Genomic DNA, 24,502 nt, shown 5'->3' on the forward strand with positions numbered 1-24,502 from the left:
AGTAAAATTATTAATAGTAAAAGTAATGTATTCATACAACTGTCTTTGGTTGTTCTTTTTAGTATTATTTCTGTGCCAAGCTATCTGCAGTAACTTCAATTCCAGTGTAAATGATGAAAACTTAATGAAAAATCAACACAAATTCTGTCTTTGTTTAAACAAAATTACAAAGATTAAAAGGCAAGTGATTAATTTTCAAAAAATCCTAAATATTGATAGATACCAGTAATTGGTTACGGACACTACAAAAAGCCTCAAGAATGGTTTTGCATTAGATTATGTTATATAACATAAAACCCACTCATGAATTATTTGGTATAATGTTAAAATGATATCTGAATGGAAAGTGTATTCAAATTTGAAATTATTGCCAAATTAAGACCAATGAAAAAAAAACAGCAACAGAACAACAAAAATCTGAAAACCTCCTGTTTTCATTAAATCTTGTAACTTAATAAGCAATATTAAGTTCCCTAAATGATACATTATTATCAATACTTTGTATTCATATCACACAACAAACACTTACACCTTTTTATTCAAGAATGTCACTAACTAGAAAAAGAAATTAAATTCATGGTTATGGACACTACACTATGAATTATCAAACAAAAGTACACATATCTATAAAGTTTTTTTTTGTAACTCCTTTTTCAAATTTTCAAATTTCTGGGTGTTGAAAAGGTAGCCCTATTATCAGTCATAGTAGATTCATCTATAAATGAAACAACATTGTCTCTTATCTCTTATGATAGATTCTGTTTGTGGGGACACATATAATTTCATTCCAATCTTCTGCCTTCATCATTTTATTTTGATATTAGTTCTGCTTTCTTAACTTAGTTAGTTTTGAGTTACTCTTCTCTACTTCTTGTTGCTGTCTCATTCTACAATTTTTCTATCTCTCTCATTTTTCTTTAATTTTCACATTGGATTGGACTGAGTTTCTGCCTTTCTTGCCATTTAACCTCTTGTTACCTTTTCAGCATTTTTCTGACTTAAAGTTTTAAGTTTCTGCACTGCAGCTGCCTCATCAGATCAAAACTCTATATTTGAAACACAATTGTACAATGAAATCAGGCATACTTCTACCTATAAAGCAATTAAATTGCAATATCAAACTAGATATTATGTCCACAGGACACAGATGCCAACACATACTGTGCCATTCTCTATAAAGCAAAAATGATCATAACTGCAGCCAGTAAAGATATTCTCAGAAAAGTTTCCTTCCTTTATGATCATCTGCACATAAAGCTTGTTCATCTGTTAAAGTTTGAAGCAAATCAGGCTAAAAGTTTGGGAATCATTGGACACACAGGATTTTTCCCTGTTAAACTATATATATTTCATATAGCAAAAACTATCAAAGGGCCAAGACTGAAGTAAAAATAGCAACAGAAAGAATTCCTCCCTTTACAGTCATCTGCACATCAAGCTTGTTCATCTGTGAAAGTCTGAAACAAATCAGGTTACTAGTGTTGGAGGAGTTGGACACATAAAAATGTTTCTATACATTCCCGAAACTATCAAAGGGCCATAACTGTAGAAAAATAGTCACAGAAAAAATTCCTTGCTTTATGGTCATCTACACATCTTGAGCTTGTTCATCTGTGAAAAGTTTGAATCAAATCAGGCTAATAGTGTGGGAGGAGTCGGACACACAAGATTTTTCTACATATATTCTATATTTCTATATAAAGATATATAAAAATACTATAGTACCATAACTGGTAAAAATAGTCACAGAGAAATTCCTTCTTGTATGGTTATCTACACATCACGGTTGTAAATCTATAATAGTTTGAAGCAGAGCAGTCTAATGGTGTGGGAGGAGTTGGGCACACAAGATTTTGAACGAACTGACGGATGTACATACATAGAGCGTCAGCATTATATGTCCATCACATAAGTATAAAATCTCATGTAAATGAATATACATGTACCTGTCATCACATGTTTTGTACTTTGTACTTCTTAAAGAGATTTTTCTTTCATTTGCAAGTTTTTAGATATAACTTTTAATCAGTAATACTCAAAAAATATTTATTCCCTTGTACTGTAAGATGCATAATAATGTAATCAGAAATTTCAGTAATACTGGTTGTTTTTTATATTGTTTCAATTTCTGTAGTGTCCGTAACCAGATTACCCAATCCTTCTGAAACATTTTGAAAAGAAACATTATTGTAAGCTACATGCATTTGAATTATCTGAACAATGATGCTCCTGAAGAAATTTATCTTAGTGAATAATTGTTAATTATCATTATCACATCTTTACATTTTTAACATAAATCTGTGCTATTTGGGTGTTAAACATGATTTTTAGCACTTTTGAACTGCATTTATTTTTTTCATATCTGAAAATATTTGTCAACAAATACATATATTTGTCTTTTTCTCAATAATGATAAACTTTGAAATGATAATTTTCATTTTTCTGTAAAAAAATGCAAGTCTTAATTTTTTCAGCTCTGGTTACGGACACTACATTTTCAAGTAGCATTATTAAAAAGACAAAACACACCTATTGTAGTAAAATTATTAATAGACTTTGTTAAATTTGGCATCAGTGAACCTTCCATATTGAAAAAAATAGTGATTCTTTATCTCTCATCACTTCCATGTTTGCTATGACATCTTTCAATTTCATGCTGCAGCAACAGAAAATGATGCTGTATATAAAGATGTAGCAATAAGGGTTTTCCAATGTGGTTGCAACATCAACAAGTTGATGAAAAATAAAGTTGATTAATTTACTTGTGAAATCAATTATTACTTTCGTAAGAATAACGATAGATAGAACTTTAAAAAATGTTGATTAACACCATTGAAAGACATGTTACGGACACTACAGGGTTTTTGTAGTGTCCGTAACCATATTAGTGATGCTACAGCAAAAATGTAGTAAATGATAAAGGAAATGGCATCAGAATTTAATGTCAACAGAATTTGATAAGAAAAAATCAGTAAAGACTCTCATAATATCTTACAAATCTACAAAATACAATTGGTTACGGACTCTACATCTTTTCATAAAAACCTGATTTTCAATTTTAAAAATTCATAAAATTAAATTTCTGAAATACATGATTTTGATTTTTTTTCTGTAAGTACTATCACACCAGAGAAATGATTCTGGTCCAAAATATGAAAGAAAAAATAATGTTAACATTGCAATCATTCATTATAACAAAAGGAAGGAATTTTAGTGAAAAACTGCATAACATCTTACCCATTTCACATTTTTCTTGACAGCTTAAACAATTATCATCCGACCATGACAAATCAAACACCAAAATAATTCATAAAAAAATCTCTTTATGCTGATAAGACACCTTTACATGGAAATATATAATATCATACCACTATTTTATTTGAAAAATATGGAAAATTCAAGTGCAACAACATAACGCTTCAAAAATGACTTTTTCTAGTTGCATTTTTTGCCACTGCTTGAAAACTATTTGAGCTAGATCAATAAAATTTGGCACATAACTTCTTCATATTTAGCGTTATGAAGTGTAAATGTTAAATTGTAATACAGAATTTCAAAACATTTTAACCGTTTAAATAGGACAGGACACAATGATGAAACATGGGGTCAGAAACTTTGAACTAGGGACGATGCACGTGGCACAGTTAGGATCGTTACATCTTGAAACAAATGTTTGCGAAGGTTGATACTCTAGTGCTAGATTTCAATCATTCGTATTGTATATACCCTCTCCAGCTTGTTAAAATTGTTCTACATGAATGTTAAGCTTAATAGGGAGAGGGCAGATCTATGGATCGCAGGGTCATACGTTCGATTCCCGGACGAGGCATTTGTTCTCCGTGATGACTTGATAAAAGATCTGGTGTCTGAAATTTGTCCGCCATCACTGATTCATGTGGAGTAGTTGGCATTTGCTTTTGGAGAACGTGAAAGTGATATAATAGAAAAGAGATACTAGAAGACAAAAGTTTGCAATGTTTTTCGGAATATCACGCAGATATATTAATAACGAAACGCAAGCTTTTGATGGGCTGTTTTACGATTTCATCTTTCATGCTAGGAGGTCCAAAATGTATTTATCAGCGTTCATTTGTAATTAATAGTTTTGACCATTTGTGGACAGCATATCAGTAGATTTGCTGTCCACTATGATGTGTACTGAAGCGTATAGTAAGGTATATAAAGCTTTTGCACGGGACTTTCGGTATTCGAGGTTACAACAGGATTCACTTACACAGCTACCTTGAATTAGATCTATACATGCATATTAATCTGTTATGGAAGATGACAGACGTGGCAGACACATTGATTCTAGAAACCCCAGGAGGGAGTGTTCCCCTACACCTGTAAAGAAGGAGGATTCTCTTCAAAGAACTAGCCACCTGCAGAGAGGAGCTTCAACTTCGCCGTCGAGGGCTTTTGCGCACAACTCACAAGGTAGGTCCCCGGGGGATAAAGAGGACGATACTTTTGCAGCTTTCAACCTTTTCCGAACTTATTTTGACGCTCAGTTAAATCAGTTGAGGGTTTCATGTAACACAAAACAGACAAAGTGAAAAAAGTTACTTTGAATGAAGAGTCACACAGGATCCAGTATGATTTTAACTCTGAAATTTAAGAAGGACTTGAACTGGTATTGAAGCAGCTGTCTAAGCCAGAAACTGTGACAAAAGAGCTGAAAGAATTAATTAGCAAGGTTAATCATCTGAATAAGTTTATTCAAATAGCTGATAGTTCCCCCGGAGGCTGGTCTACAGTACGTGAATATGAGAAGCCCATCCTCGCTAGCGATAGCGACGACGAACGCAAACTCAGACAGGCCGAGTCAAAGGCCATTAAAAAGGTTAAGACAGCTTCTTCAAAACAGCACCGCTATAACACTTATCAGTCTAATTCTTCTTTCATGTCTACAAACAATCTTCCTCGAGGAGAGGTGTTGCAGACGACTACGTACCTCAACGTTATGGCTACAGTCAGCTTTTTCGAGGCCCCAGGCAAGCTTCACCAGACGACATCTGCTTTTCGTGTGGATACAGAGGGCACTTCCGGAATCAGTGTCAAAGGTTCTTCTCAAGCAAACGAGCAACCGGTGGTGTCGGAGTTGGCATGACAGAAACAGTCACAGGACCAGCCGTCAGTCAATGATAAGTATTTTGACATGTATTTATACTCTTAAGATTTTTTTTGAGATACAGGAGTCAGAGTTTATGCAAAGCAAGGTCAAGAATGATAATGTTAAAGGTCGTTTAAAGAGACAGGTACAATTTTGGGAGAGCATAGGTGCTAATGATTCTATCATTGATGTCCTGAAAATGGATAAAAGTTACCATTTCTAACTGTACCAGAGCGTTCATTTTCATTAAACAATAAATCGGCTATAAACAATATGGATTTTGTTGAATCGGCTGTAGCAGAACTGTTAGAAAATCGCTGTATAGTCGAGACACCGTTCACTTCGCATATTATAAACCCTTTAACAGTTTCCATAAATAAACAAGGTAAAAAAAAGCTCATATTAGATTTACGTAAAGAAAACAAACACATTTGGAAGGAAAAATTTTCTTTTGAAGACTGGAAAGTAGGTCTTGAATATTTCACTCAAAATTCTTTTTGTTTTAAATTTGACTTAAGTAAGGGGTATCACCGTATAGACAAATTTACCCGCTCATCAGACATTTTTAGGTTCAAGTAAAGGGAAATAACTTTTGCTTTACTGTGCTCCCATTAGGTATTAGTAGTGCCCCTTTCATTTTCAATAAAACATTAAGGGAAATAGTTAAGTACTTCAGACTAAATGGTATCAAAATAGTCATGTTTCTTGACGACGGTTGGGGGTGTAACAAAAATTCAGAATTAACATTAATGGATTCTAATTTTGTGAAGTGCACTCTTGAACAAACGGGGTTTTTGATCAATAAAGATAAGTCTGTTGGGCACCCGGTACAAGAGCTTGAATGGATAGGGATTTTTTTGGAATAGCAGATATTACTGCATATCTATACCGCAAAGAAGGATTTCTGATTTCAAATTATCATTGAAACTTTTGCTCGATTCATTACCCTACGTTTCTGGTAATCTAGCACAGTCTAGCACAGTTTACTGGAAAAATTATTTCAATGATGCCCGTTATAGGTAACGTAGCTACTAGCTAGGCTCATGACTAGATATTTGTATAAAGAAATTGAGACAGGAAAATCATGGGATTCTTTGTATAAGCTGACTTTCAATCACCATTTGCTTTCAGAAGTTAATTTTTGTGTTGAGAATTTGGATAGACTAAACGTAAAAAAGCTTTCTTCATACAAACCAGTACAGACTATAGTCTATTCAGACACTAGTCACTTAGCATGCGGTTCTTTTATTGTTAACTGCAGAAACAGTGTTTTTCGTAGTGTCTGGGACAAGGAAGAACAGAGTAAAAGTCTACTTTCAGAGAAATAAGGGCTGTCTATTTTGCTGTTAGAGCGTACGGCAGTTTATTACAAAACTGTAGTGTTAAGTGGTTTTCTGATTCCCAGTCTTGTGTTAAAATCGTGGAGTCAGGCAGTACTACAGTACCTTGGTAGCTTCAATGTATGTGTCAAGTGGAACATTGATTTAAATATACAGTGGGTCCCTCGCGAGCAGAATCAGGTAGCAGACGACATACGTCAGTTTCGGAGCACAGACGAGTGGGAGGTTTCTGTTGACTTTTTTCAGTTTATCGATCAAATGTGGGGCCCTCACGATATTGATCGGTTTGCTAGTTACAAAAATCGGAAACTGAAAAGATATAATTTCTTGCTTTTCGACTGTGAATCTGAAGCAGTGGACGCTTTTACAGAGTCTTGGTCTAACTGCAACAATCGGTGTGTCACTCCTATCTATCTTGTTTCAAGAACAGTTTTTCATATGCTTTCCTGTTGTGGTAAAGGGACGTTGATTGTACCCAAGTGGCCTAGTTCTTCTTTGTTAAACAGGATTACATTAAAGAGGTTCTAGAGTTTAGTCCGAGTCAAAAAATTTTTGTGAATAGAAGTTGTAACTCGTGTATTTTTTTATTCTACTCACCCTGGCGTCGGCTTCGGCGTCGGCGTCACACCTTGGTTAAGGTTTTTGCATGCAAGTACATACAGCTATCATTTAAAGGCATATAGCTTTGAAACTTATTTATTCTTTTTCTAGGTCAATTACCAACCTCACTGGGTCAAGTTCCATAACTCTAACATGTATTTTGAGCAAATTATGCCCCCTTTTGGACTTAGAAAATTTTGGTTAAAGTTTTACATACAAGTTACTATCTCCAAAACTAATGCAGATATTGAATTGAAACTTCACATGTGTCTTCGGGGTTATAAAACTAGTTGATAGCATCAAGTCCCGTAACTCTAACCTTCATTTTGGCCAAATTATGCCCCCTTTTGGACTTAGAAAATTCTGGTTAAAGTTTTGCGTGCAAGTACATACAGCTATTACTAAAAGGCATATAGATTTGAAACTTATTTTTTCTTTTTCTAGATCAATTACCTACCTCACTGGGTCAAGTCCCATAACTCTGACATGTATTTTGGGCAAATTATGCCCCCTTTTGGACTTAGAAAATCCTGGTTAAAGTTTTACATGCAAGTTACTATCTCCAAAACTAATGCAGATATTGAATTGAAACTTCACATGTGTCTTCGGGGTTATAAAACTAGTTGAAAGAATCAAGTCCCATAACTCTGACATGTATTTTGGGCAAGTTATGCCCCCTTTTGAACTTAAAAATTCTGGTTAAAGTTTTGCGTGCAAGTACATACAGCTATTACCAAAAGACATATAGCTTTGAATCTTATTTATTCCTTTTCTAGGTCAATTACCAGCCTCACTGGGTCAAGTTCCGTAACTCTTAACATGTATTTTGAACAAATTATACCCCTTTTTGGACTTCTACTATCTCCAAAACTAATGCAGATATTGAATTGAAACCTAACATGTTTCTTCGGGGTTATAAAACTAGTTGATAGCATCAAGTCCCATAACTCTGATATGTATTTTGGTCAAATTATGTCCCCTTTCGAACTTAAAACTCTTTTGATATTTAACATTTTGGGTAATAATTTCCTGCTTCTGTGACAATATTTCGAATAGTCGAGCTTGGCTGTCTTACGGACAGCTCTTGTTAATTCTAGGCGTTCCAGTAGCAAAGTCCTTGCAATATGTATTGAATAGTGTACCGTAGTTTACAAGTAAATGATTGGGATATTTACTTTTGCAAAACTTACGCATACATAAATTCATTAATTAGATGCCTTGTTATCACCATTATCACTTTTGTGTACAAATTAGAACTTAATCCGGATTGTTTTTTTTTGATGGTGCCTTAGAACTGCGCATGCAGTTACTCAATTGCAGCAATTTTTGTAAACACTGTGTAGACTGTACATGTATTTTCAAACACAAGCAGGTCTTTAGTGGAATATGAAAAAACATTGCCGTTCTGCATCTTATGCAGACGAAGTCTCGATCCGATCGAGAGGACAGTGCTGACAAAAATATTATCTTCCTGATATGCAATAGTTGCAAAGTTGTGCAGATATACTATATATTGTTCATGAATATGTTTTGTTTTTAGCTTACATGAACAATGCTCAGGTGAGTTTTTCTGATCGCTAGATGTCCGGCGTCTGTCTGTCGTCTGTCAACATTTAGTTTGTGTATGCGATAGAGGCTGTTTTTTTCAACTGATCTTCATGAATTTTTGTCAGAATGATTACCTTGATGAAATCTAGACAGAGTTTGAAAATGGATCATCTGGGATCAAAAGCTAGGTCACTATGTCAAATCAAATAAAAAAACATTTTGTTTGTGATAGAGGCTGTATTTTTCAATTGATCTTCATAAATTTTGGTTAGAATGATAACCTTGATGAAATCTAGGTTGAGTTTGAAAATGGATCATCTGGGGTCAATAACTAGTTCACTAGGTCAAATCAAAGAAAAACCTTGTGTATGCGATAGAGGCTGTATTTTTCAATTGATCTTCATGGAATTTGGTCAGAATGATTGCCTTGATGAAATCTAGGTCAAGTCTGAACATGGGTTATCTGGTGTCAAAAAGAAGGTCAATAGATCATATAAAAAATAACCTTTTTAACTCAAGAGACCACATTTTTGGTCCAATCCTAATGAAAATTCGCCAGAATGTTTTCATGAAATCGCTAGGTCAAACATGTTTACACTGTTATGGTGTGTTTCTCAGGTGAGCGACCTAGGGCCATCCTGGCCCTCTTGTTTGTTGTTGTTTATTTTTTTGTAGAAAAGTTTGTATGTGTATGCGATTACACATTGCCGTCTTGCATCCTGTGCAGACGAAGTCTCGATCCGATCGAGAAGACAGTACCTATAACGTGCTAACGTGATTTTTAGGATCTAGCTCTATTAAGGAACAATATTGTTGAATGGATGCGTTTTTTCTTATAGCCTACATTTCACAGATGTGTTTAAAGTTGGAGTTTGGCAGAATATGGAAAGGTTGTCCTTACCAGCAGAATTACATGAAGAATTCATGAAAATGAAGAATTTCACCTTGAAATCGAAAGCAGTTACAACTATGAAGAGTTACAAATATTATTTTAATTTGTTTTGTAAATGGTGCAAAAAGTACGATTTGTCTCCCCTTCCCTCACATGATTTTCATGTAGCGTTACACCACTCGTCTCTTATGAGTTCACATCCATCTGAGTCGAAAATCAATTCAATTCTCTGTACTATTTCTTGTGCACATAAGATGGCTGGTTTTGAAGATCCCTATTCGTCGGAATTAGTGAAAAATATTAAAAGTGGCATATTACGTGAAGTAGGTAGGCCAGCTATTAGGAAAGAGCTTATTTTGTCTGACGATCTAGAAAAAATAGTATCTTACTTTGGATCAGATACCAGTTTAATGGACATGAGATTTATTACCATGTCTTTGCTCAGTTTTTCGGGTTTTCTTAGATTTGAAGAGGTGATGAAACTTAAACGCTCTGATATTTACATAGACGAATTGCAGGCAAAACTTTTCATTGCATGTTCTAAAACAGATCAAATGAATAAAGGTTCTACAGTTATTATCTCAAGAACGAATAAGGCAACATGTCCAGTCACCGCTCTGGAAAAGTACTTGGGAATGGCAGATTTTGCACAAACTTCACAAGATTGTTTGTTTAGAAAAGTCAGTTTTGCAAGAAAAGGGGTTGTTATGTTTTACGGAAAGGTTTGCCTATTTCATATTCAAGAGCCAGAGAAATTCTGTCACAAAATCTTTCGGTTATAGGTTTGAACAGTCAGCTTTTTGGCTTACATTCCTTTAGGTCAGGGGGTGCTACTTCAGCTAGCAAACATGGTATTTGTGACAGACTACTGAAAAAACATGGAAGATGGAAATCTGAAAATGCTAAAGATTTGTATATAAGAGAGTGTGATGAAATTAAGAGATCAGTCACTTTGAATTTGGGAATTAGTTTCTGTTACTTATAATTTTTGTTCAGTTAACACTACGATTTAGATTAGGAGGGTTTATTTGTAACCGAGTCTCCATTACCTTTCTTTTTTTTCTGTCGACGCATTAAAGTGAACCTGTTGTTGACCACTCCTATATCGTGTTTCGTTGTTTCTTTAATAATCTATAGAATGTTAATGAAGTTAGTTAGATGATAAATTATTTATGTTCGGCTGAGTGAAATGAAAGAAAATATAAGTCAAAATAAAATAACTTTGTTCAAAAGAAAGTGAACAGAAACCAAGATAACCCTTTGAAACAAAATAGATTCATCATTTACACGTACACGTAAGAAACAAATGTATATCAGAAATTCGCAATAAACTAGAGAGTGACTTGTCAACTCAGACTGCCACGAGCTAGATCAGTGAGTAAATGAATTCTCCTCTCATGGCTTAGGCGTAAAAACAAATGTTCGTGTCCGGTATCCCGACCTACCCTAAATTTTTGACCTGACCCTAATTGTTTTTATGGCCATGGAGAATACTTTTTTTCAACTTTTAAACAAAAAGTTGCAAATCGCACTTTTGATGCCTTAAATATGGCCAGTGGTGTTAGAAATCAACTTACTGATGCTCTAAAGGCATTACCCCCTTATTTGCATGCTTTTTTTGACACAAAAATAATTTCCAAAAAGTCCCCCTAATGATAATAAAAAAAAATCCGACCTACCTGCCCTAATTTTTTTGGGCATGTTACCGGAAACAAAGATTTTTTTAGGCCTTAGCATTACGTTTTAAGAAGCAAAAATCAAACAACACCAAATCATAGAAAGAAAGAGTTCTTTAACATGAAATTTGAACAGCATGTAAAACATGTATATAACTTTACGAAACAAGTGTCAGTGTACTCAGACTGATATTCATTTTCAATAGGTTTTGTTCGGAGAATGGCGGAAACTTTCATATTCTATGACATCAAAATGCTTCTGCAACACCTTAAAATCCGCTTATTAAGAAATCTGCCGTTTGATAATTTGATATATCTCTAAGTCATTTGCTCAAACACTGAAAGAGTACTTTGTACCAACCTGCGTTGTATAAATGCACGCCACAACCCACCTCGTTGTAATATGATTTAAGCGAAATCTAATATGGTGACCTATCAATTTTCTTTTTGTTTTAGATTAAGTAGACATTACCAAAGGTATGTGCAGAGTTTGATTAAATTCTATTATGTGAAACTCGATAAAATACAAAAGTATCAACTTAAAATTGACAAAAATATGCAAAAATAGCCCTTGGGTCTGCTGAACAAGTATTCCTTTCTTTACAAAGTCATCTTCTTTTGATTTCTCTCAGCATGTTTTAAATAGATAGATTGTTTTACGTTATAAAAATGCTTAGATATTAAATTTATGCTGATTATTGTACTTTACCGAAATATATTTTTGAATTATAGAAATTTTGAAAAATGTTAAAAGTAGCACCATATCTAGGGGCAAATTAAATTGAAACAAAGCTGGTGACCTAGTATTTTTATTTCATTTTTCAATACACCATAACATGATCTTTTAATTCAAAACATTTCATCAAAATCTATTATTGAGCTAAATATTACGAAACTGTAGCGAGCGTCCCTAAAGAAATTTCAGTTTTACTCCGGTGACATTTTACTAGATATTGTCTTATTATTTCATCCATTGTCCCATTGAAGTATATTTTAAGTACATGTATGTACCATGCCTTATGATGGTCTGTGCATAGTTTACTACATAAAAGTACCCTTGGTGTCCTGAAACCTAACATTTTTGATAGTTCTTCAAGACAGACATCCCAAAGAATTTTAAAAACTGCTTTTGTTGCGTTCATTTCAATGTGTGACCAGCTCCAGGTACCATCAAAATGTTTTGTAGAGTTCTATTAGCCTCGGTGAACCTAGACCAATTTGTGTATGGAAGGTCATCACAACCGACAATCGTCGACTTTTTCGCGTCTCCGATAATTTATTTTTGTATATGCTTCAATAATAACATTAGGTCATTACTTCATGATGTAAACATGATAAAACTGCTTTAACTAAAGTATTTTTGGAAACAAAGAACTCGACCAAGCAAGACAATAGCAGACTCTATTTAACGAGAAATAATTTTGAAATGTTCAACAACTTACTAAGTCGCCCTTAGCACTGTTCAACAACTTACTCTGTCGCCCTTAGCACTAATAACGATGCTATACACGAATATTGAACATATAACGTTACAATGATGAAAACAACTTTTAACTATAATTGTGTTACCCCCCACTCCACCCCAATATACTGTGCCATCTAAGAGTCATGACTGCACTTAAATATTCACGGAAAAAATCATTCCATTATGGTCATATGCACATGAAGCTTATTCGTGGCAAATCGGGCTAATAGTGTGGAATGAGTTTGATATACAACTTTTCATATTTCAATATTCCATATAGCAAAAACGATCAAAGGGCCGAAACTGCGGTAAAAATAGTCACATACATTTTGTTATGGTCATCTGCACATCAAGCTTATTCATCTGTGAAAATAAAGAAAATTAACTAATAGTGTGGGAGAAGTTGGACACACAAGATTTCTGGACGTACGGATGAATGCACGTATGTATGGACAGCAGCAACACTATATTCCCCTACATAAATATGTGGGAGCATAACGAATTTAAATTTGTAAAATGTTCGTGACAATACCAAATTGTTATATTACCTCTAGAACTTTTCTTACAGATGTGTAGGAACAAGGATTGCGCATGGATGGCTCTCCAACAGCAATCTTAGGTGCTTTTGTAGGATGCTTACTTGGAGCCCAGTCGTAAGTGTCAGCCGGATCTGTGTTAGTATCTGCTACAATTCCGTCTTAAATTTTTTCACATAAACAAACTTAAGAAAAGTTAATGTATTTGTGCCTTTTTCATTTCAATGATACATTTACTGAAGTAAAGAAAAAGTCTATAAGAGCCTTTGGAAGTATAGAACTGAACTAAGCAATATAATAGCACACTTGGATATGGTGCCTGCTTTTTAATTTTGTCTTTTGGCAGTTCTTGTCATATGCAGGCTCCATAACCCAAGATTCCCTTTCTAAATTCCAGTTTGTTTAGTTCAGCCCATTGTTTTCTCGTTTAGGGCAAACCCATTGTTTTAACTGGGGACCATACGCCGCTTTTTCATGGAATTACACGCTAGCGTATCATTGAAGGTTCCATGTGCACCCCCGTATGAATACATCCGATGTTTCTAAATTTATTTTTGTATTTGTAACATGTGTAAATGTTGAGTTCTGCTCAACCCGGGGCTACAGGGCGTGGACGGTAGCACGCATATCCACTACCGTCCATGAACAGGCTCAATCAAACCAAGCCTGCAAGATTTTCGTTATGTCGTGTTGAGTGACCTGTAGAGTTTCCACTTTTTTTATTTTTGACAGAGTATAAGACTAATTATAATATGCTTTTAATTAAATGTGATGTATTCCTTCATGACAATATCTTAGTTCAATTCTACCTTGATATTGATGAAGATGTTGCTGCAGAAAATATTAATTGGGATGATGATGATGTTGATAATAGCCTAATATAATACATTATTTAATGGAGTGTCTTATTAAGATCATGTCTTTAAAAGTAACTAACTACATATGTACCAGAAAAAAGTAAATAAAAAATACTTTTGGGTATATATGCCATACCCTGTTAATTTGTTTTACGTTGAGCCACGACGATGCAATTTCAATTTAATAAAAGGCACCAGTCCGGATATAGAATTAGTCCTTTTTTCCAATGGCATTATTTATCATAGTCGTAGGTGAAAAACACCCACCTGAAGATGATTTTTTGCAATGCCTACAAATTGGTCGGGTATTGCATGTAAACAAATAGTGTTTTGGTGTTATGTTGGTTCTGGTCCACCTCAAGTGTTTGGCTTGAAAAATAAAACACTCAGTCTCCTGTTAGACTGAATGATGAATCAGCCACTATGCTGTATAAAACGGATTTTGATATGTGCAGACCTGCATATTTGCCGGGAATGATTCGTAAACAAGTAGTGTGTTTGCTTTTTTTTTATTTTGGTCTTGCGCAAATGATTTAACAAGGAAGTTTGCGTTTGTTAAGAGAGCGAATTAAATTCTTTGTTTAATAATTAACCATGTAGATTGGATAATGTATCAGCCACTAAATACTGAATACTGTGTACACTATAACATAAATAGTAAGCAGAATCAACCATGTAAAATAACAATGTGAAAATTGTGTCAGACAAGGTATGTTAATATTTGTTTTCTTTTAGAAGCAATTTAAAGATACTCATATGAACTTAATTAAAGTTTCCTATAAAGCTTGTCTGATTTTTTAAACAAAATTTACGAGTTATTGACGTAATTTGAACGTCGACGTTGGCATTGGCGTTGTTAGGCCAACATTTTTCTCAAAACCTATAAGAGATATAAGTACAAGTTTGTAAAATTTCATGTTGTATATCATTATTAGATGTGTATGTAAGTCAAGGATCATAACTCTAATGTGCAATTTTGTCAGGAATGTGGCCTTTCAGGTAATTTGACTATTGATTGCTTAGGTCCACTTTCATGAATACTTTGTACACTTGTAAATTATCATTAGGTTAGTAAGTAGATCAAGAGTCGTAACAATTTCATGCATTATGTCAGAATCATAAACGTTGGTATTTACTTATTGTTTGTTTAGTTTATAAACATAAATATCTTACGCCAAGCACTTAAGAGACGGGCATTGACACCCGAAGATGGTGCTCTTGATGACATGTTAAGAGTAAACATAAAAATGAAGAAATCATAATCTGTCTAAGTAATAACTGTAATTAAATTTCCAATGCATGTTATAATACACGACCAGGATTAATATTGTAAAAAATAAGCACTCTACCATTTCTCATTTAGAACTATTATAGGAGTACAGAAATTACAGTCAACATAAAATATTTTACGTAACTTCGTCGAGAAAATTATACAATATGAAGCCCACGCAGACAAACCAGAAGGCAACCAGCCCGGCTGTGATTCTTCAAACAGAAGTAAATATATTATCGTTGTATACTATTTTGTAAAAGTCTTTTCAATCAATTGTAAAATGGAACATTGAATATCTATAGAAAAATAGAATTATATAATTTTGAATATCTTAGAATATTATCTTTTTATATTTTTTTTATATTTCTCAATTAATGTTCTATTTGTGATCATGGCAGTCTTTGAAAATTTAGATCTTATATGCATAAAATGAGACGACGGCAAAAAACGTAATTTAAACTAACACATGTTACACTGAACTTCTCAGAAATTCTGCTGATTATAGCAGCGTCGTGTTTCCTCCACTGCAAGGAAGGGCAAATATGTCTTTTTACTATCGTTCGGACTTTAGATAAAATACACAATATCATCCCATAAAAGAAGTTCTGATGTTTGTTATATTGTGTAATTACAGGCTAGAGGGAAAACACTCACTAGGAAAATGATATACATGTTAATAGGAGCTTTCGCTTTCGTCCTCGTGGTCAGTGCTGTAATTCTAGCGGTGTATTTTGGGATGCAGATGACCAAAGATAATTTCAAGGTGACTACTTATTATTTTTTGGATAGGCTACTAGTCAAGATTCTCAGTGTAAAACGCACAGTTTAAACATGTATGTTCAAGTACATATTTACTTATCTTCTACAACAACGTGTGTGTTGAAGTCAAACATTTTGATATGACAATAACTGTGTTATGTTTTAATATTTTGACATTTGCATACGACTTGACCTCGAATCAAGTGGTTAGAAAAATGCAATTGTTTATTTACGTAATGCTGAAAATAGAAACGTCATAATATCGTGCGGTCTTAAGTAATTGATAAACCTACGCACACTATACAAGGATGCTATATTTATATTTTCTTCTCACGCTTCATTAACTATGTATGTTGTGGATTTCAACAGTATCTGAATTAAACGGGATCTTATTTGGATTAAACTTTAAAAGGTACATCAATTTGGTATTCAGGATTATATAAAATTTAATTATATTCAGCGACAAAAATGACTTTTTATTCAATACTGTAGTATAGTAGGTCAAATCACGCGAAGCTTTGATAACTCGAGTATTTTGCTAATCCAAGTCCTTACAAACAGTTCTAAATGATGTCACTTTAAACGTTTTTAAATACTTCTGAGGCATTATTTCCTTCATAAATGAATCTCTTCAGTGTGCGTTAAAAATAAAACAATTCGACCTGTGATGCTATATGTATATTTTATGTCCATTTCTAGAAAAAATCATTTTAAATTACTATCTTTATGTTTGATTTGACTTTTCACGCAAGGAATACACAGCTACATTCTCTGGAGATGATGGTACTTCGACGAAGGAGAAAGTAATTGTTACAGACACAGAAGAAATCTTCGAGACAGCTGTTGCCACTGGAATTTCCGATTTCTCCATGGTATGTTATCATGTGTGATTATATAGACCTGTTATGAACGTGTACCCTGATGCTTCAGTCTATACCATTTTTAAGACCTTTTGGCATATAGTTATATTCAACCGTATTAAGCACTTTATGAACTTAAATATTTTAAATACGCAAAAGGTGTTGACATTGCACATGAACTTATCTGAAATAAAGATTTTTAATGTAGAATGGACTAACCTTGAAATTTCCGAATATGACAGTTTTTAGTTCACAAAATCAGGCTTTATATTCTTTGATCCCGTTTCAGTACGAGTGGAGGTCTAAATGAAATTTGACAAACTTAAAGACATGCTCCAGTCTTATCTGTTAACCTTAAATTGTCACGAAAAAGCATGAAAATCCTGACTATGATCAGTGACGCCTGTCAAAATGAGTCTATTTTATATAAAATTATGTAAAATACCGGTTAATTTGCGTGCTTAAGTATGGCGCGTGGCCGTTAACTGTTACCTATTGTAATCATGGGTTGCATACACACAATAGAATTTGAATAGCCGCGGAGCAGGGCTTTAAGTAAAATGATAGAAACAAACTAAATAAAAAAAAACAGATTACTTTGAAGAGTAAGGTACAATGCAGCATCTCTTTTGAAATGTCAGAAGTGTACATCCTGCAATGGACTCTCTTAAGGATGTAGGAGCGAATTTTTTCTAATGTTAAAATTTTTTGTTACACTGTGAGCTTGAAGAACATTAGTTTCCAAGACAAACAAGAGAAGAAAAAACATAGGTCACCGAACTCGTTTTAATTCTATAGGGTTTTTTCATCACCCACTGTTTAAGCATTTCTGAAATTTTGTAAAATTGAAGAAATGGTGGAACTTTATAAAACATATCATATCCACTTTAATGTTATAGGGATTTCAGGTCTTACAGGTGATGTCAGTACACATGTATTATATAAACATAAATGATACTAACAAATCTCTTTCATTTTTACATGTTGACATAATTACCCCACCACTTTATTTTCAATGGAAAAAAAAAAACGTGTTTCGATCTACAAAAAAATTTCTGACGCTAAGACTTTTTAAAATATTTTGCATCTTTAATGACACATAAAAATGCTTCGAAATGGGAAGAAAAATGTTTGGGTCACCGTGCATCTAATAGATTTATTAAGTAAAAACTGTTAAAAACTAGTGAATTTTGATATTTTTTTGTTTTGATTTATATTTTCTACATAATATAAAGTGCTGTCTTGAAACATTTTACTTCAATTACAGCCTATCATTATATGTATCCGTCTGGAAAATATCAAAACCAAACCTGACCTACTTTCATAGATATTTGAAAATACCTACCCCTACCCCGTTGTAAATCTTACGTAAATTTTAGGCAAATGCCAGCCAAAAATAAGGGTGATTTTTTTTCGCAAAAATTAGAATCTATTTGGTTAAATGGTATATTATTAGTCCTATTTTAATTATTTAGCATTAATTTTGGCAAAACGTTTGTGAGAAAGCAATACTCGAAGAGAAAGTAATTGTTACAGACACAGAAGAAATCTTCGAGACAGCTGTTGCCACTGGAATTTCCGATTTCTCCATGGTATGTTATCATGTGTGATTATATAGACCTGTTATGAACGTGTACCCTGATGCTTCAGTCTATACCATTTTTAAGACCTTTTGGCATATAGTTATATTCAACCGTATTAAGCACTTTATGAACTTAAATATTTTAAATACGCAAAAGGTGTTGACATTGCACATGAACTTATCTGAAATAAAGATTTTTAATGTAGAATGGACTAACCTTGAAATTTCCGAATATGACAGTTTTTAGTTCACAAAATCAGGCTTTATATTCTTTGATCCCGTTTCAGTACGAGTGGAGGTCTAAATGAAATTTGACAAACTTAAAGACATGCTCCAGTCTTATCTGTTAACCTTAAATTGTCACGAAAAAGCATGAAAATCCTGACTATGATCAGTGACGCCTGTCAAAATGAGTCTATTTTATATAAAATTATGTAAAATACCGGTTAATTTGCGTGCTTAAGTATGGCGCGTGGCCGTTAACTGTTACCTATTGTAATCATGGGTTGCATACACACAATAGAATTTGAATAGCCGCGGAGCAGGGCTTTAAGTAAAATGATAGAAACAAACTAAATAAAAAAAACAGATTACTTTGAAGAGTAAGGTACAATGCAGCATCTCTTTTGAAATGTCAGAAGTGTACATCCTGCAATGGACTCTCTTAAGGATGTAGGAGCGAATTTTTTCTAATGTTAAAATTTTTTGTTACACTGTGAGCTTGAAGAACATTAGTTTCCAAGACAAACAAGAGAAGAAAAAACATAGGTCACCGAACTCGTTTTAATTCTATAGGGTTTTTTCATCACCCACTGTTTAAGCATTTCTGAAATTTTGTAAAATTGAAGAAATGGTGGAACTTTATAAAACATATCATATCCACTTTAATGTTATAGGGATTTCAGGTCTTACAGGTGATGTCAGTACACATGTATTATATAAACATAAATGATACTAACAAATCTCTTTCATTTTTACATGTTGACATAATTACCCCACCACTTTATTTTCAATGGAAAAAAAAAACGTGTTTCGATCTACAAAAAAATTTCTGACGCTAAGACTTTTTAAAATATTTTGCATCTTTAATGACACATAAAAATGCTTCGAAATGGGAAGAAAAATGTTTGGGTCACCGTGCATCTAATAGATTTATTAAGTAAAAACTGTTAAAAACTAGTGAATTTTGATATTTTTTTGTTTTGATTTATATTTTCTACATAATATAAAGTGCTGTCTTGAAACATTTTACTTCAATTACAGCCTATCATTATATGTATCCGTCTGGAAAATATCAAAACCAAACCTGACCTACTTTCATAGATATTTGAAAATACCTACCCCTACCCCGTTGTAAATCTTACGTAAATTTTAGGCAAATGCCAGCCAAAAATAAGGGTGATTTTTTTTCGCAAAAATTAGAATCTATTTGGTTAAATGGTACATTATTAGTCCTATTTTAATTATTTAGCATTAATTTTGGCAAAACGTTTGTGAGAAAGCAATACTCGAAGAAATATTTTTCAAAATGGCGGATATCCTGGGAAAAAAAATCGCTCGTACATCCTTAATTTCTTTTAGTTACTCAAACATTCATAAAAACACATTTATGGGATTGAGATTTAAAAAGGAAACATTCAATGAAATTGATTTGTAATTCTGAAACTTACATTCGCAAAAGGTCCGTTAATTATGTTATAATCCGGTCTGGTAATGAATATGTTGTTTAAATAGATGCAGTGAAACTTTGTTATATTTGTGACACACTTGACTTTCAATCATGAGGTCAAAGGTTCAATTACCAGTCAAGCACTTGAATTTTATGAGATACTCTTTTGAGTAGACCACCGAAGTTTGAGGTCTGTATTGGTTATATTTTCAGGGCCTGGTAACATACAAATTTCAGAAGACAGGTATTGCGTTAGACGTAAATGTATGTTATGTGACTAACCTAAACACAAGCGATTTTCAAACTCCAGAAGAGTTTATAGAAACGCACACATCTGATCAGGTACATCTTTAGTTTGCAGTTCTTGCTCATAATATGTAGCTTTCTTCTTTCATAGCATAACAATACTGGTATGATAAGTACTAATATGATCCTTCTGTAGGCCAGTATTAATGATTAATAAATATGCAGTGGTTTTCGAGCTAAAAGGAATAAGTCAGACTATAAATGTTCATGGAAGTAATACCACTACCGATTATTGTCTTGGATGAGTAACAAAGTGGTGTACCAGTCAATTACATTGTTTTAATGTGTTTCATGTTCATTTACAGATAACATTTGCGAGGAACAATCAAGTTTTGAGAAAGTACGAAGTAACAGATATATGGTTGAATAACAAAGCTCTTGGACCTAAATCAAAGGAACTCTGCAAAGGAAAGCCTGTGTTCTTCTTGCGCGAAATTACTGGTAATTTGATCTGTTTAACAAATTCAATTTTACAAATAGCAATATAAAATAGCGTTAGTGCTTTCAACATACACTGCTGGTTGGCAGCAATATATGTCGATTTTGTTTTACATAAAGACCAACCATAAGGTTTATATAAGTACAATTACAATGTATATATTTTAAACTGTAAACGTTATTAAATCACAACGTTTAGTACTAACGTCTATGCCTATTCTATGACATGCCTAATTTCAAACTATATACTGTATTACACAATAAATATTCACGTCCACGGAAATCCATCCAAATATGGTTCTGCAGTTTAATATTTGGTTGTTGTAAATCTAAATTTGCGTAAGTTGTATACCTGATTTAAGCAACAAATATATTTTCTTATGGCACATATATACCGTTGGTACAAATCACGCTGAAACCATGAAGTGATAAAATTAAAATCAAAGGTTTCATTATTCCTTGCAGACATGGCGTAGCACAAATTTGTAAAAATGCAAATTTAGTTCCTAGAAATTATTAGGAAAGAAGAAATACAAATATGTAAGAAAACGATGTTTTCAAACCTGTCTGTTTATGTTTTCTGATTCAATGTAATATTTCATCAATGCGATTTAAGTAGGATAATTCCCATTGTAAGTTTAATATATATGGGACAATGGATATGAAATAAGTGTTTTTTCAATTTCCAGAGACAAGAACTCGAGAGAAAAGAGCAAAATGGAAAGTCACAATCAATCTCGGCATTGTCAAAGTAGAAATATCCTGGGGAAAAGAGAGAAAAGAGAAATAAGTATCCACAGAGAGTGTTTGAATGTGTTACATATGTAGACATGGAAATTTCTTCTTCTTCTGTAATGTTCTGACAATTTACGGATTGTTTGGAGAAAAGTTTATTTATTCAGCTGATACATTGTATGTTGACTTTCAATGATATAATAATATAACATGTATGATATGTACTATGATTTACATCACCACTTTTTATTGATGTTTGAAAGAGTATGTATGATACTGACACCTATTAAGTATATTGCACCTATTGAACTATTTCACTTCTTCTTGTCGAAAGTTCATGTCAGTTCATTCATAATTTCTGAAGTGTTTACATCTTATCTTTTATTTGCACATATGTTTGTCTAACATAGCTACATACTCTTTATTTACTTTTATTGTAGAAACAGACTGAACTTGTGTATATTACTTATTTTACTTAAAACGTGTCTTTTATTTGAGATGGATAGATTTATTTCAACATAAAATCTACAGTTACATGGCAAGTATGATATTAATACACACAACAAACAATAAACAATGTATGCATTAATATAGCCATGTCAATCAACATTATATGTTAAGGATAACTCATTTCCATTGTGGTCCTTGAGATGTAGTGCTGTATATGACATAGGAAGATATCAATGAGTGAAAATTAATCTGAGTTGCCGTGAAACATTAAAATGACTAGACTATCTATCTGAACATATTGAAACTTACTAAAATTGTTTATAGCACATGTTGTAGAAGTTAAACATTTAAATGACTAGACTATCTATCTGAACAAGTTGAACCTTACTAGAAAAATAAAATGTTTATGTTTATAGCACGTGTTGTAAAATTTCCTTAACCCTGGATTTAAAAGACGAGGTGTTGATAGAATCCCTGATATACTGAGGCCAACTATTCCACAGGGTGCACCCCACATAGGCAAAAGACTTTTTGCCAACGCCTTTGACAATAGGAATAGCATATCTTGCTATCTGACACATCACATGAAACCAACCTTTACCCTGAACCTAGTAGAGTAATTATAGACAACACTGACAGGGGTAAAATAATCACTCATAAATGAGGGAGCAAGATTTAAATTAATTTTGAAAACATAACAAAGAGTTATTTGGTTCACTAGATCTGCAACAGGTAACCAGTTAATATTTGAAAAATGCTCTTTACCTATATGAGACCTAAGATGTAAACTAAATACAATCTGATGAGCTTATTTTGAGTGACCTGTAGCTTGTGGTTTAACTCTCTAAAACTGTTGAACCAAACAGATGAAGCATAGTCAAAATGACCCTGTATAAGGCAAGAGACTAAATGTTTTTAGTGTGCCAAGTGAGAAATTCACTTTTACGATACAAACATTTAACCTAGCATTGGATTTCTTGATTAAAGATCTAGCCATAGAATCAAAGGACAAACACTGATCAAGGGTTACCACTTGTATATAAAATACATTGGGTTATAAAAAATCTTCGGACCCAACGCACATTTTAATAGCATCATCTATGGTACATTTCGCTACTTTTCGGGAAGCGATAGAACGTGCTTGTGTTCTTATTCCCATACGAAGGTTTACAACAAACCGAATGCAAACCTAATGCCAGTCTTAATAGCAAAGGTCAAGGAAGAGATCTTCGTATAATAATCTTCGTGACAGTTGAATGGCGCCAACAGATCTGATCGCAGGGAGGTAGCTGTTAATATGTACGAGAAAGTAGAAAAACTTATGTAGTAGAGCTGTATTTTAGACTATTTTAAGTTTAAGATAATTCTTTGTTTTATTTATGAACATTTAAAGTGTATATTATCTCCCTTGGACTATTGTGAATTCCATGTTACTAAATGTACAGATTCATTTTTAAGTTTCCACTTTTTCGTGTGGATGGTGAATTCTAGTAGTCGACAGGTTTGTTGCAAGTCTTATGGACTTTAGAAAGGCTAAGGGCTTTTTATGAACTGTTAAAAAAATCTTGATGTAGATTCAGTTGTCAGTATTTGTTCTCGTATTGATTGCTATTGTTATGGAGTGATTTTTTGTTTACTTATCATTGGGTTTCCGGTCGTATTTTGGTTTGTCTTAAGCTTACGCGACTGTGCTACTGCCATTTGTTCCATAATAACAACATAATCACTTTACGGTTTAGGTTTTTTAATCCCCGGCACGAGTGGTGGGGGTTATAGGAATGGTCTCTGTCCGCCCGTCCATCCGTCCGTTCGTCTTCCGTCCTTCCGTCCGTCCGTAACATTTTGTGTCCGCTCTGTATAACCTAAACCCCTTGAAGGTTTTTCATGAGACAGTGTGCAGAAATTATGTGTCAGCCATGTCGGCTTAATGTCGAGGCTACAGTTTAAGGTCAAAGGTTTGAGCCTTCCATTTTGTGTCCGTTCTGTTTCTCCTAAACCCCTTGAAGGATTTTCATGAAACTTGGGTCAAATGATCACCTCATCAGGACAATATGCAGAACTTGTAAGTCAGCCATGTCAGCTCAAGGTCAAGGTCACAACTCAAGGTCAAATATTTGAGCCTTCCATTTTGTGTCACCTAAACCCCGTGAAGTAATTTCATGAAACTTGGGTCAAATGATCACCTCATCAAAACAATGTGCAGAACTTATGAGTCAGTCATGTTGGCTCAAGGTCAAGGTCACAACTCATGGTCAAAGATCTGAGCCTTCCATTTTGTCTGTGTCCGCTCTGTATCTCCTAAACCCCTTGAAGGATTTTCAAATTCATTGAATATGTCGTTATACATAGACTATAAACTATACTTACCAACGTCAATGCTTCCGCTCAATACCATTAACCCGT

General features: G+C 33.6%; 1 protein-coding gene across 1 annotated transcript; it reads left to right on the forward strand.

Moving 5' to 3' along the window:
• The first annotated feature begins 14,577 nt into the window (after nucleotides 1-14,577).
• On the forward strand, nucleotides 14,578-22,209 carry LOC123527651 (uncharacterized). Its single transcript, XM_045307255.2, has 7 exons — nucleotides 14,578-14,736; nucleotides 15,391-15,524; nucleotides 15,935-16,063; nucleotides 16,812-16,931; nucleotides 20,384-20,512; nucleotides 20,782-20,917; nucleotides 21,604-22,209. The coding sequence occupies exons 2-7, from the start codon at nucleotides 15,465-15,467 to the stop codon at nucleotides 21,702-21,704; spliced, it is 675 nt and encodes a 224-aa protein (XP_045163190.2). The 5' UTR covers nucleotides 14,578-14,736; nucleotides 15,391-15,464; the 3' UTR covers nucleotides 21,705-22,209.
• Nucleotides 22,210-24,502: the final 2,293 nt, after the last annotated feature.

This window comes from Mercenaria mercenaria, chromosome 14 (genome assembly GCF_021730395.1).
Source record: "Mercenaria mercenaria strain notata chromosome 14, MADL_Memer_1, whole genome shotgun sequence".
NCBI lineage: Eukaryota > Metazoa > Mollusca > Bivalvia > Venerida > Veneridae > Mercenaria > Mercenaria mercenaria.